Source organism: Chiloscyllium punctatum, chromosome 38 (genome assembly GCF_047496795.1).
Source record: "Chiloscyllium punctatum isolate Juve2018m chromosome 38, sChiPun1.3, whole genome shotgun sequence".
Classification (NCBI taxonomy): Eukaryota; Metazoa; Chordata; class Chondrichthyes; order Orectolobiformes; family Hemiscylliidae; genus Chiloscyllium; species Chiloscyllium punctatum.
The window spans coordinates 53139011-53152788 of NC_092776.1; the positions used below are offsets into that span (position 1 = coordinate 53139011).

At 44.2% G+C, this 13778-nt stretch overlaps 1 protein-coding gene across 1 annotated transcript in view; it reads right to left on the bottom strand.

Moving 5' to 3' along the window:
- ipmkb (inositol polyphosphate multikinase b) overlaps positions 1-13778 on the bottom strand; it is a 109142-nt gene that overhangs the window by 17532 nt on the left and 77832 nt on the right. The window contains exon 5 of the mRNA XM_072557868.1: positions 13530-13611. Coding sequence (XP_072413969.1) covers positions 13530-13611 — 82 coding nt within the window. The remainder of the gene's footprint in view (positions 1-13529; positions 13612-13778) is intronic.

The window sequence follows — 13778 nt, forward strand, 5'->3', positions numbered from 1 at the left end:
AAATGGCAGATGGAGTTTAATTCAGATAAATGTGAGGTGTTACATTTTGGGAAAGCAAATCTTAGCAGGACTTATACACTTAATGGTCAGGTCCTAGAGTGTGTTGCTGAACAAAGAGACCTTGGAGTGCAGGTTCATAGCTCCTTGAAAGTGGAGTTGCAGGGAGATAGGATAGTGAAGAAGGCATTTGGTATGCTTTCCTGTATTGGTCAGAGTATTGAGTACAGGAGTTGGGAGGTCATGTTGTGGCTATACAGGACATTGGTTAGGCCATCTTTGGAATACTGTGTGCAATTCTGGTCTCCTTCCTATCGGAAAGATGTTGTGAAACTTGAAAGGGTTCAGAAAAGATTTACAAAGTTGTTGCCAGGGTTGGAGGATCTGAACTACAAGGAGAGGCTAAACAGGCTGGGGCAGTTTTCCCTAAAGCGTCAGAGGCTGAGGGGTGACCTTATAGAGGTTTACAAAATTATGAGGGGCATGGATAGGACAAAGAGACAAAGTCTTTTCCCTGGGGTTGGGGGGTCCAACTAGACGGCATAGGTTTAGGATGAGAGGGGAAAGATATAAAAGAGACCCAAGGGGCAACTTTTTCACACAGAGGATGGTACGTGTATGGAATGAGCTGCTAGAGGATGTGGTGGAGGCTGGAACAATTGCAACATTTAAGAGGCATTTGGATGGGATATGAATAGGGAGGGTTTGGAGGGATATGGACCGGGTGCTGGCAGGTGGGACGAGATTGAGTTGGGATGTCTGGTCGGCATGGACGTGTTAGACCGAAGGGCCTGTTTCCATGCTGTACATCTCTATGATTCTATAAAGGGTGTTGTCTTGCTCTCTCTCCCCTATCATCACATGATCATTCAAAAGGTCACTGGGAGCCTATTCTGACTGAATCAGAAAAAAGCAAAGTGTATAAGTATACACAGACACTGTTCAACATCTTCCCAATGCACTGTTATACTTCCAATCCTCTCTGCGTACCAGCTGTATACGCCTGCTCTTCTCTGCATACCTTCTGCTGTGGCAGGATTCAAACCCAGGTCCCAGAACATTAACCGGTTACAATACAAACTATCTCCCAATTTAGTACAGATATAAATAACCTTTATCCTTTTTTCCCAATTTTAGAGACTGCAACATGATTGAAATAATAAATGCTACAAACGCAGGCATCAGGATTGAACAGGGTGTCTACAGGTTTCTCAAACATATTGGTGGAATGAACAGGACAAAACAAAGGAAAAGAGAAACCCGACTTCATGTTTAAAAAAACAAAAAGATTGTGCACCTGCAGAATTTACAGAGTGCATATATCAATGTGTCCAACTCATACACATAGCAAAGAAACTCCAAACATCTACAGGAGTACAGGTGAAGTTAAATCAACAAAAACCACAAAGCTCATAGCAAACAGCATTCATAACGGTTCTGTTGTTTTTCCAACTGCGGCATAGTGTTGGAGCATTTGTTTGCAGAATTATCAGGAACTGATCAAATGATAGGTTCCATTTGCATTATACAAACCAGCCAATCATTGACCACTTCTCATTCTATAACCAGATCCGCTCTTACTGATTACAATGCTCTCTCTAAGTCTCTCAACTGGATAGATTGGGGAAGGGAGATTTTTTTTAAAAAGAAAAACTACTTCTACATGGTAGCGCCTATCCCTTGGTAATTTAGTTTAAACCCTCTCTAACACAATAGTGGACTGCCCAGTGTCACTATCAGCCCTCCTCCTCCTGTTAAAGTGAAACCTGGGCTTTTTGAATAGAAGCCTCCTGCCCAGAACTGGTTTCAATGCCATCCTTCTTCTTACACTGTCTCTAACCATTCAATGATCTTCCCTAGTACTGGATTAATGGTGCTGGAAGAGCACAGCAGTTCAGGCAGCATCCAACAAGCAGCGAAATCGACGTTTCGGGCAAAAGCCCTTCATCAGGAATAAAGGCAGTGAGCCTGAAGCGTGGAGAGATAAGCTAGAGGAAGGGGGGTGGGGAGAGCGTAGCATAGAGTACAATGGGTGAGTGGGGGAGGAGGTGAAGGTGATAGGTCAAGGAGGAGAGGGTGGAGTGGATAGGTGGAAAAGAAGATAGGCAGGTCGGACAAGTCCAGGAGACAGTGCTGAGCTGGAAGTTTGAAACTGGGATGAGGTGGGGGAAGGGGAAATGAGGAAGCTGTTGAAGTCCACATTGATGCCCTGGGGTTGAAGTGTTCCGAGGTGTTCTTCCTCCAGGCGTCTGGTAGTGAGGGAGCGGCGGTGAAGGAGGCCCAGTATCTCCATGTCCTCGGCAGGGTGGGAGGGGGAGTTGAAATGTTGGGCCACGGGGCGGTTTGGTTGATTGGTGCGGGTGTCTCGGAGATGTTCCCTAAAGCGCTCTGCTAGGAGGCGCCAAGTCTTCCCAATGTAGAGGGGACCACATTGGGAGCAACGGATACAATAAATGATATTAGTGGATGTGCAGGTGAAACTCTGATGGATGTGGAAGGCTCCTTTAGGGCCTTGGATAGAGGTGAGGGAGGAGGTGTGGGTACAGGTTTTACAGTTACAGGGGAAAGTGCCAGAATGGGAGGGTGGGTCCTTGGTGGGGTGTGGACTTGACCAGGTAGTCACGGAGGGAACGGTCTTTGCGGAAGGCGGAAAGGGGTGGGGAGGGAAATATATTCCTGGTGGTGGGGTCTTTTTGGAGGTGGCGGAAATGTCAGCGGATGATTTGGTTTATGCGAAGGTTTGTAGGGTGGAAGGTGAGCACCAGGGGCATTCTGTCCTTGTTACGGTTGGAGGGGTGGGGTCTGAGGGCGGAGGTGCGGGATGTGGGACGAGATGCGTTGGAGGGCATCTTTAACAATGTGGGAAGGGAAATTGCGGTCTCTAAAGAAGGAGGCCATCTGGTGTGTTCTATGGTGGAACTGGTCCTCCTGGGAGCAGATACGGCGGAGGCGGAGAAATTGGGAATACAGGATGGCATTTTTGCAAGAGATAGGGTGGGAAGAGGTGTAATCCAGGTAGCTGTGGGAGTCGGTGGGTTTGTAAAAAATGTCAGTGTCAAGTCGGTCGTCACTAATGGAGACGGAGAGGTCCAGGTAGGGGAGTGAGGTGTCAGAGATGATCCAGGTAAATATAAGGTCAGGGTGGAATGTGTTGGTGAAGTTGATGAATTGCTCAACCTCCTCGCGGGAGCACAAGGTGGCGCCAATGCAGTCATCAATGTAGCGGAGGAAGAGGTGGGGAGTGGTGCCGGTGTAATTACGGAAGATCAACTGTTCTACATAGCCCACAAAGAGACAGGCATAGCTGGGGCCCATACGTGTGCCCATGGCTACGCCTTTGGTCTGGAGGAAGTGGGAGGATTCAAAGGAGAAATTGTTAAGGGTGAGGACCAGTTCGGCCAAACGAATGAGAGTGTCGGTGGAAGGGTACTGTTGGGGACGTCTGGAGAGGAAAAAACGGAGGGCTTGGAGACGCTGGTCATGGCGGATGGAGGTGTAGAGGGATTGGATATCCATGGTGAAGATGAGGCGTTGGGGGCCGGGGAAACGGAAGTCTTGGAGGAGGTGGAGGGCATGGGTGGTGTCTCGAATGTATGTGGGGAGTTCCTGGACTAGGGGGGATAGGACAGTGTCAAGGTAGGTAGGGATGAGTTCAGTGGGGCAGGAGCATGCTGAGACAATGGGTCGGCCAGGGTGGTCAGGCTTGTGGATCTTGGGAAGGAGGTAGAACCGGGCAGTGCGGGGTTCCCGGACTACGAGGTTGGAAGCTGTGGGTGGGAGATCTCCTGAGGTGATGAGGTTCTGTATGGTCTGGGAGATGATGGTTTGGTGATGGGGGGTGGGGTCATGGTCGAGGGAGCAGTTGGAAGAGGTGTCCTCGAGTTAGCGTTTGGCTTCAGCGGTGTAGAGGTCAGTGTGCCAGACTACCACTGCGCCCCCTTTATCCGCTGGCTTAATGGTGAGGTTGGGATTAGAGCAGAGGGATTGGAGGGCTGCACGTTGTGAGGGTGAGGGGGGTCGACAGGTTGAGGTGGTTAATGTCCCGGCGGCAGTTGGAAATGAAGAGGTCGAGGGCAGGTAATAGGCCAGCACGGGGTGTCCAGGTGGATGCAGTGTGTTGGAGGTGGGCGAAGGCGTCCTCGGAAGGTGGGCGGGAGTCCTGATTGTGAAAGTAACTGTAAAACCTGCGCCCACACCTCCTCCCTCACCTCTTTCCAAGGCCCTAAAGGAGCCTTCCACATCCATCAAAGTTTCGCCTGCACATCCACTAATATCATTTATTGTATCCCTTGCTCCCGATGTGGTCTCCTCTACATTGGGGAGACTGGGCGCCTCCGAGCAGAGCGCTTTAGGGAACATCTCCGGGACACCCGCACCAATCAACCAAACCGCCCCGTGGCCCAACATTTCAACTCCCCCTCCCACTCTGCTGAGGACGTGGAGGTCCTGGGCCTCCTTCACCGCCGCTCCCTCACTACCAGACGCCTGGAGGAAGAACGCCTCGGAACACTTCAACCCCAGGGCATCAATGTGGACTTCAACAGCTTCCTCATTTCCCCTTCCCCCACCTCATCCCAGTTTCAAACTTCCAGCTCAGCACTGTCTCCTGGACTTGTCCGGACTTGTCCGACCTGCCTATCTTCTTTTCCACCTATCCACTCCACCCTCTCCTCCTTGACCTATCACCTTCATCTCCTCCCCCACTCACCCATTGTACTCTATGCTACTCTCTCCCCACCCCCACCCTCCTCTAGCTTATCTCTCCACGCTTCAGGCTCACTGTCTTTATTTCTGATGAAGGGCTTTTGCCCGAAACGTCGATTTCGCTGCTCGTTGGATGCTGCCTGAACTGCTGTGCTCTTCCAGCACCACTAATCCAGTATTTGGTTTTCAGCATCTGCAGTCATTGTTTTTACCTTGATCTTCCCTAGTAGCCTATTTCTGGTTGGCATTTGATATTAGCAAGTGTACCTTGTAGGTCTTACCTTTTAAATCTTGCTCCCTCGCTCCTAAATATCTGACTTTAGGACTTCAATGTCTGTGCTCTCTCACTCCATCATTGGAACCAACATGCACCAGGACTTGTAGCTTATTTCCCGTCCCTTGTAGAGTATTCTGTATCCTCTTTGTGATATCCTTTATCATGGTCCCTTCTTGGAGGTGACGTTGACATTGCACTAGCAATCTAAAGGCTTCGAGGACATGGGTTAGAAACCCACCATGGCAGATAGTGAAATTTGAATCCAATTAATGAAATCAGGAATTAAGAGCTGGTCTAATGGCAACCATAAAACCAACATCATTTTGCCACAAACCCATTTGGTAATAAAGGTAAAAGTAAAATCCCCATAGTCTTACCAGACCACAGGACTGCTGTCTCATTACAGAAAGACATGATAGGTGGTGGATTAACCCAAGAGTCACCGCACCACAGACAAGGGGCAAAGTTGAGAATAAGAAACATCAGCTGGCAGGAACTGAACCCAAGCTATTGGTAGCATTCTACATCACAAATTAGCCATGTCGCCAACTTAACTAAACTGACCCCCCGGTTCTTTTGATCATTACCTCTGGACTAGGTACGTGCTTCTATTCTCATTAAGTCATTGACTGCTGTCCTGACCCGAACACCTAGTTTGAAACAAAAGTAATGGCTCATGGAAAGGGGAGAAAACGTACTGCCTAATCGATCACTTACCTTCTTTCCTGTGAAGTCAGTTTTCTTTAGAATACAGTTGGTCAAACCATCTCACTGTCTTACCCAGTTTCCCCTCCTTCATCACACTCTTTGGGCTCAATGTCTCTCCCAGACCTCCACAATCCCTCCCCTCTTCACTCTCTCTGGGGTCTGTCTCTCCAAGACTCCCCTGCTTTATCGCTGTCTCTGGTCTCACTGTCCTTTTCTGTACCACCTCATTTATCTCTCTGTCCCTCTCTCTCTCTGATCTCAGTGGTCCCTCCCAGTCCCTAGTCCTTTATAGCTGTCGCTGGTCTGTCTCTCTCAATTTTTGTTGCATTACAGCTCTCTCTGGTCTCTCTCACACTCCCCTGCCCCCTAACCCCATTCTTAGAGCTTTCTCTAGGCTCCAATACCTCACTCCACTCTCTCTTTAATGCAGAAAACTAGAATGAAAGAGTTTGATTTTGCAAACTATCCTCATAGAAATGTTACAATATGAAAAAAAAAGTCACTGCTCCATTTATTTCTCAGCTCCATCTTTTTCACCCTGCTTTGAAGCTTGTAGTATCCGTTAATTCGGGCAGCAAACTATCAAGACACAAATTTAAAAACTCAGAAGCAGTGTGAAAGCCAGCTAAGCAACATGGTCGAAGTCTCATCACTTATGTATAAAATAAACATTTGCTTCACACTGGGGAAAGGGGAGACTGGCAATCTAGTTGAACATCAACTAGAATTATGTCAACATGTAGTCAAGTCTCAAACTGTAGGCTACAGACAGCCCAAAAGTAGTTACTGAGACAATCTAGTTTATCCCTTCCTGCGCAAACCTCAATCTTTTTTCTTAATTTGATCCTTTATCTTCAAGCTGTGGGCATAAACATTCCATTTTGAGAAATCAGATTAAAAAAACAAAGCACAAATGGTGAGGACATAAACTTGGAACCATTTGGCTGCCAATTTATAGACACTACTGGTTTTAAACAAAAGATATTGTCATATGTCAACAGATTTATTTTTCACATTGTTTAGAAGTAGGTGACAGGAAACATATCAAATATTAAGCTTTGGAGCTTGCAAGAAATCTTTCAGTTTGCATATTTAAAGCTAGGCCACAGCACCATCTGATGGCCAACACAACCAAAGGCATCCCTGTAAAACAGGAACACTGCTGCAAACTTGTGAGATCACCACCACAAGGAACGCCTCAATTTAACTAACACCCTTGTATTAGCATCATAGATTACAGCTTATTTGTCTCAATCCTTCCAAGTCTGCAAACAAAGATTTTTGCATCCCCAGTTTTTTCAGGAACAGACTTCTAATGGTGTGTTGGTATTAACATAATAAAATGGGAAGAAAATATCTGACTCAGATGCTAAAGTGAAATATTCTACTGCACAAGAACTCCCAGGAGGTCCTCAGTAAACATCCGCAGGGTTGCGATTAGCACCGCACTGAGAAAGCAAGAACGGATGTGTACTGTCTTTTCATCACTTTGGAAGCTTGTGTGTTCATCATGACACAAAGCAGGCAAATACTGAAAACTCAATATAAGTTAGCAGTCTTGGTTGGAGAGGGCAATGAGTGAGCCTAGTTGGAAAGATTCATGAAAGTTTGGAGAGTTCAGGCTCAGGTTGTGAGAAAATGAGCTGGTTTGCTTGGAAGATAGTTCATTGCGTTGGGATGGGGTGTGAGACAAGTCTCTCAAAATGCAAGGTGCATATTTAACGGAGTTTTGAACTCGCACATTGTTGCTGTTTTAGTTTGGGTATCACAAGTGGTGTGTTGTAGTGGTATCCACAGTCAGCTCCCCATAATCACATAATTAAATTTGGCTTCTTTAATAGTATCTGGCTGATTGACCCATCAACATCTGGATTTCCAGATCTGCCACCAAGATAAAGACAACAGAAGCCAGATTTCACAGTATGTGACCACTGGGAGGCCCTGATTCAACTTGAACTCATGGCTTTGCTTGATGATAAACAAGTTGCAGAATTTAAAACAAATCTTGTGGAAGACTTTGGGTTAGGAAGAATGCTCCCTATCATCACAGTCCCAAGCACTGAATGCATGGAAAGCACACCCAGCAAAAACAACGTATAAAAAGGTCAGGTACTTTTTAGGGGCCCAAGATCCACTTGCCGTGTGCTACTAGAATGTTTTGGGGGTGGGGGAGGGATTTAAGGAGGAGGAGAAGCTATTTCAATTAATTCCCCAGCTATGAGACTGGCAAGAACGGAACCAAATGAAGGTAGTTGTCAACCTGTCAAATGTTGCACACAGGTCAAAATGGAAGAGGGAAGTTTGCCTTTGTGATAATCACACAGCATGCCATTTTTGACGTCGATAGGAGCAGGTTCAATACTGTAGCAGTGATGCAAACTTGATTGGAAACAAACAGAAAATGCTAGAAAAGGAAAACAGACAGATCAAGCAAAATATGGGAATTTGAAGAATGTGTACTCACGCCAACTTTTAATTGTGCTGAGACTTGAGATTTTGGATGCAGGGATATGTGCATTGTTGACAAAATTAGCACTGTTTGCCTATTGCTAATTATCTCAAGAAGCTGGTAGAGAGCTGCCTTCTTGTACCACTGCAATCTTATCAGTAGATATTAGTTTCACCCTTGGTGCCGTTCGGGGAAAGACTTAAAACAGATGTGTTAGATTGCCAGACGTACAACAACATGTACTGGAGTGACGAGTGATTTGGAGCGAAAGACAGATAAGATCTTCTGATAAGATGGCAGCAGATTGCACTTCTGAGCCTGGGGTTTGGCTGTTCCATCTGCTTTTTTAACCCTCTAATTTTCCTTTCTTCTTATTGAAGAGCACAGTGGTGGTGAGCAAGCCAAACACAGACTCTCGTGAGCCCAGCAGCGTGGACGTGTGGCAGCAGCGAAGGCGGGTTTGAGTTCTTGGTGGCTTCTATATTGTCAAGACAATCCTAGCACCAACTCATGGCTACTGCAACGAAGGCATGTTTGAGTTCCCAGCAGCACATAAACCCAGCACAGATTAATGGAGGCCGCAATGAGCTTGGGCCCAGTACAAGACCCAGTCGCGTCAGCAGGTCAGCCCAAAGTGGACTCAAGACGTCAGAATCGGGTTTGTGCTGCTGGCAGCATCTGCATTGGCGAGGTCTATCAAGGACGCTGGTGGAGGCAAGATAGTGCTGATAGGTGACAACTTTCATTCCAGTGGCAATAGGGACTCGTACCTGGCCACTAGGCCCATGGCCTATGACGGAACACTTAACAAGAAGGACTGTAAAGTTGAACACTATCTTTATTTCATTATTATTCTACCTTTATATTCTGTGTTTTGGTTTATTTTTCTGTGTTTTAAGATGGTGCCAGAGAGTGGTGTCAGTATATAAAACTTTTCACTGTATTTTGTAACAAGATACACATGGCAATAAATAAATAATCCAATAATGTAAGGGTGTACAAAAAATACCAAAAGATAGAACTGCCATAGCAAACAATGTTGCAACAGGCTCGAAAGACTGAGTGGCCTATTCCCATTATTTAACAGAAGCACAAGTTTTGGCAGGGTAGGGATAATGATTAAAAATAATACAGATGACTATAAAGTTAAATCACCCATTCATTCTTCAAAAAAAAAGGCCTTTTACCAATATTTTGTTTTTCTTTAATCAGATTCTTTTTCAGGGTTTCTGTACCATTTTGTGTGCCCTGTTGATGCTGGAACAAAACCAGCATTTAGGAGGAGCAATTAAAATTAACCGTTCCTCTTTTTTTAAAAGTTATCAACTGAAAAGTAATTAATTTGTCATTTCCATAGATACTGCCAGGTCTGAGGATTTCAAGCCGTTTGTGTTTTGACTTCCACCATCCATAGCATTTTGCTTTGATAAGTACATACACCATCAGTTAGTGTCATATTCAACAAGTTGCACCAGAGTCAGAGGATTTAACTGGAAACATTTTAAACTGAACACTAACGAGTAGCCTCTAGTTAATTCAGGCATGTATAATAGGTTATTTCTTTTCCAAAACTTTGTGTAACTTAAAATTAATCTCAAAAAGACGTTATTTTTAATGAACCACTCTAGAGTTTGCATAATTCAGTAAGAATTTAAGGCTAAGCAATCTCTTCCTCTTCTATAAATACAAGGACAGACTTCTGTAACTAATTTTACATTGTTCCCATGGGCAAAATTCTTACTCGACAACACCTAAAAGCAGCAGTAAAATTCCTTGTTCAGACTAGCATGTATACAATAATCAGATCAATTTAATACAAGGAGAAAGTGAGGACTGCGGATGCTGGAGACCAGAGTTGAAAAATGTGGTGCTGGAAAAACACAGCAGGCCAGGCAGCACCCGAGGAGCATTCCTGAAGAAGGGCCCGAAACGTTGATTCTCCTGCTCCTCGGATGCTGTCTGGCTCAATTTAATACAAAACCATAACAACACGTTCAACTAATTAAGATTAAATCAAAATATCCATTCAGCATTTTGTGACAACATTAGGCCTATTGTTGACCTTTCGTTTGGAAGACACCCATCATTGAGGAACAATGTCTAAAGGCATTTTGAGTTTATTAAGGGCATAAGAGAATAACTAGAGAAAGAATAAGGCCCATTAGGGACCAAAGTAACAATTTGTGTGGGAAGCCAGAAGACATAGCTGAAATTTTAAATAAGTATGCTGCATCCGTATTCACTATAGAGAAAGGCGAGAAGGGAGAGAAATCAAGGAGGGCGAACGTGATGTACTTGAATGAATTAAAATTAGAGTGAGGTAGCATTAGCCATAATAGCAGGCATGAAGGCAGATAAACGCTGACTTCTACTTCTGCACTTCAACATTATCGTGTACTTCACATCATCCACTCCTGATTAAATCAGGAATATAAAATTCTGTGCTGCGACAACATGATACAAGCTTAGCTGGTAGTGGAACACAAAACGAACATTCAATTGTGCCTATTTCAAGAACACTGCATTTTCAAATCATTAGAAATCTGCAGCTGAACTTTCACAATTTGTTTTATAATAATGTAAAGTTCACTATGTCTTGCTCTAAACAATTAGGCTATTCGCCAGACACTTAATTCTCAATTTTTGGAAAGCTGTTTCTTAAGATTTATTATTTCATCTTCCAGTCAAGGTGATTACAGTCATAGGCTAATAAAATTATAACAACAGAACAACTTCTTTGTTGATGTTACAATGAATGGAGTGAGGATAATGAAGCACATAGACTTATTACAGATTACATACCTTTTCAGTGAATAAAAGCATAAACTGCTGAAAATATTCAGCATGATTTTCAGAAATAATGAACATCCACAGTCTGAAAAGCTCACTTTTTCTCTCCACAGATGCTACTTAAGTGCTGTGCATTTCCAGCATTTTCCATCTTTATTGAAGATTTCCACATTTTGATTTTGTGTTAGCTGGTCAGCCAAGAGTTTTTGTTTGCAAACCCTGCCTATGGACAGCACCATGAATGATGAATCCTCAGAACGAACTGACACTGGGAGCCCATCTCGCTCACAATCCACTTTGGAAAGCATGGTTTATGTAACAGGCTAGCATAAGACAGTACAAAACACCAAGGTTTTCTTTAAGGGAAGGAGTTTTAAGAAAAAAGATTCAATAGAACAAACAAAAATAAGTGAAAAATGCCTCTTCGAGAAACATATACAATTTCAAGCACCAGTCTGCTTTGCAGCAAGTTTTAGATTAGATTTAGATTTAGATTTTGTTGTCACGTAACAGAAAAGAATCTTGAATGAAATAACGTGTGTGTCTGTGTGTCTGCGCTCGTGGGCCCGTGACCGCGTGTCGGTCGGCGTGTGTGTCTGTGTGCAGGTGTGCGTCTGTGCGGGTGTGCAGGTGTGCGTCTGTGCGGGTGTGTCTGTGCGGGCGTGCGTGTCTGTCTGTGCGGGCGGGCGCCTGCGTGTCTGTGTCGGTGTGTGTGCGCGTGTCTGTGCGTGCGCGTGTGTCTGTGCGTTTGAGAGAGTGTCTGTGTCTGTGCCTTGTGTTCTGTACCCATGAGGGTAATCTCAACCATGATCTTGGGTTCACGTCACACTACAGGTAACACCATCACACTATATACTCCCATAACTGGTTCTCATTTATTTTCAACTACTCTCTCACTCCCACGTACGCGCACAGACAGGCATTCTCTCACACACAACACATATTTTATATATATATACACACACACACACACACACACACACATATGCTGGGAGGAATTATTTCATTCAAGTTCTTTTCTGTCAAAAAATTGAAACTGGGCCTCAGCTTAAAACATACGTAGATTCGAAGCAGGCCCCATACCTAAAGTGTATTGTCTAACCTGAGATAACAACTCTGGTACATTGATAAATCCTTTAATTATCTTGGGACAAAGACTTGAAAGGAATCTGGACTTTGCATTTCAATCAGCAGTCTACCTCCTAACTGATGAAAGGATTCAATGAGGGCAACTAGTTTCAAAGATGTTAACTTTTTGCTTATAAGTAATGTGTCTTATACCTCTCTAACATACCATACCTGAGGAAGGAGCAGAGCTCTGAGAACTTGCAATTTCAAATAAACCTGTTGGACTATAACCTCGTGTAGTTTGATTTTTGATCCTGTCCACCCCAGTCCAAGTCCGGCATCTCCATATCAGAAAGAAAAAAAACAGCCAAAAGAAAAGGAAATGTCCAGATCACTTCTCCCACCTCCACAACAAGTCCTCACCACCAGAAAAACAAAGCCATAACATCCATCCCTCAGTCTGCAAATTCAGGTGCACCGGGTTGCCATAGACCGCCCCAGCCAGGCCCTGCCATGGTCTGGAACTGCGTCACCATCTTGCCTCCATAGACATCATCACTGCCAAGAGTCCTTTGAACTGGCCACGTCCCAAACTGGGCTCAAACCTGATGCTGGGCCCACCACACCAAAGCAGCCGGTACCTGGCTTACCTTGCTGCAGCCTCCTCCTGGGACTGCCATTTCAACAAAGGAGCCTGCTGCTGTCAACATTCCAGGAAGGGCACCTTCAACACATCCATCAATTCAACTCTATACTGATGAAATATTTATAATGTAGAACAATACAATAATAGCACTCTAACAGGGAAAGTGGCGGTTAAATAAATTAGCTTAATTATTTGCAATGACTCTCCAAGGAGTCCAATGTTGCTTGAGGGCAAAACTGGGCTCAGCCATCCTAATCCTCCATGGATTAACATGCTATCTGGTTTCTGAATGGATTTGCAGTTGAAAAGTGATCAACTGAAGTTTTCCTATGGGTTACCATTGTGTGGGCATGAGCTACTGTTGATGAGGAGGAGGAAAGTGAACTGAGGGGATGGGTGGACAGTAAAAGCACTTTCAAATTCAAACTGCGGGCCATGTACTAATCATAACACCCAGGCTTATTTTTCCTTGAGGTCTATGACATTCCTTGACTTTAACAGTGAACTGAGTAATAGCATTTTGTGGGGGTTCAATGACAATTGGATCTTGATAACTTGTACTGCTCTAAGTTAATCTGTTACACAAACCTTACATTCCAAACTGAATTGTAATGTGTTTGTAATGTAATTTCATGTTACAATACACCAACAGAAAAATCCAAAAGATCCCTTCTGCTTGACATTACAGAAGCAGACAGCCAATGTTTTACTTTTGCTTTTGTGTTACATGCCCATTGCTAGAGTATTGTAGACATTTGCAGCATGTTGAATAATGCATGTTATTGTATGCAGATGGGAGGCAAAAGCAACACAGTTAAACATAGTTTCAGGTAGAAGACAGAATCTCAGAATGACGCACAAACTTCCAAGAATTGAAGATTACGTCTTACCATCTTTCAAAGTTTCTTTTGTTAAACCTCTTCCATATCGCTGGTCATACGTCATGTAGCTGTCAGATGAGAACTGGTAGACCTGGAGAGAAAACATTTAATAAGCACTGTCACCATTCATTTCATTCAAAAGATCTTCTGGGTCCTAATGTTTATTGAAAAAAGTTCAATACAAACCATTAAAAGTTAAGTGAAATGAGTACAAAGTACCTTCAGAACCTTTTACAACATTCAAATGCCTATCGAAGG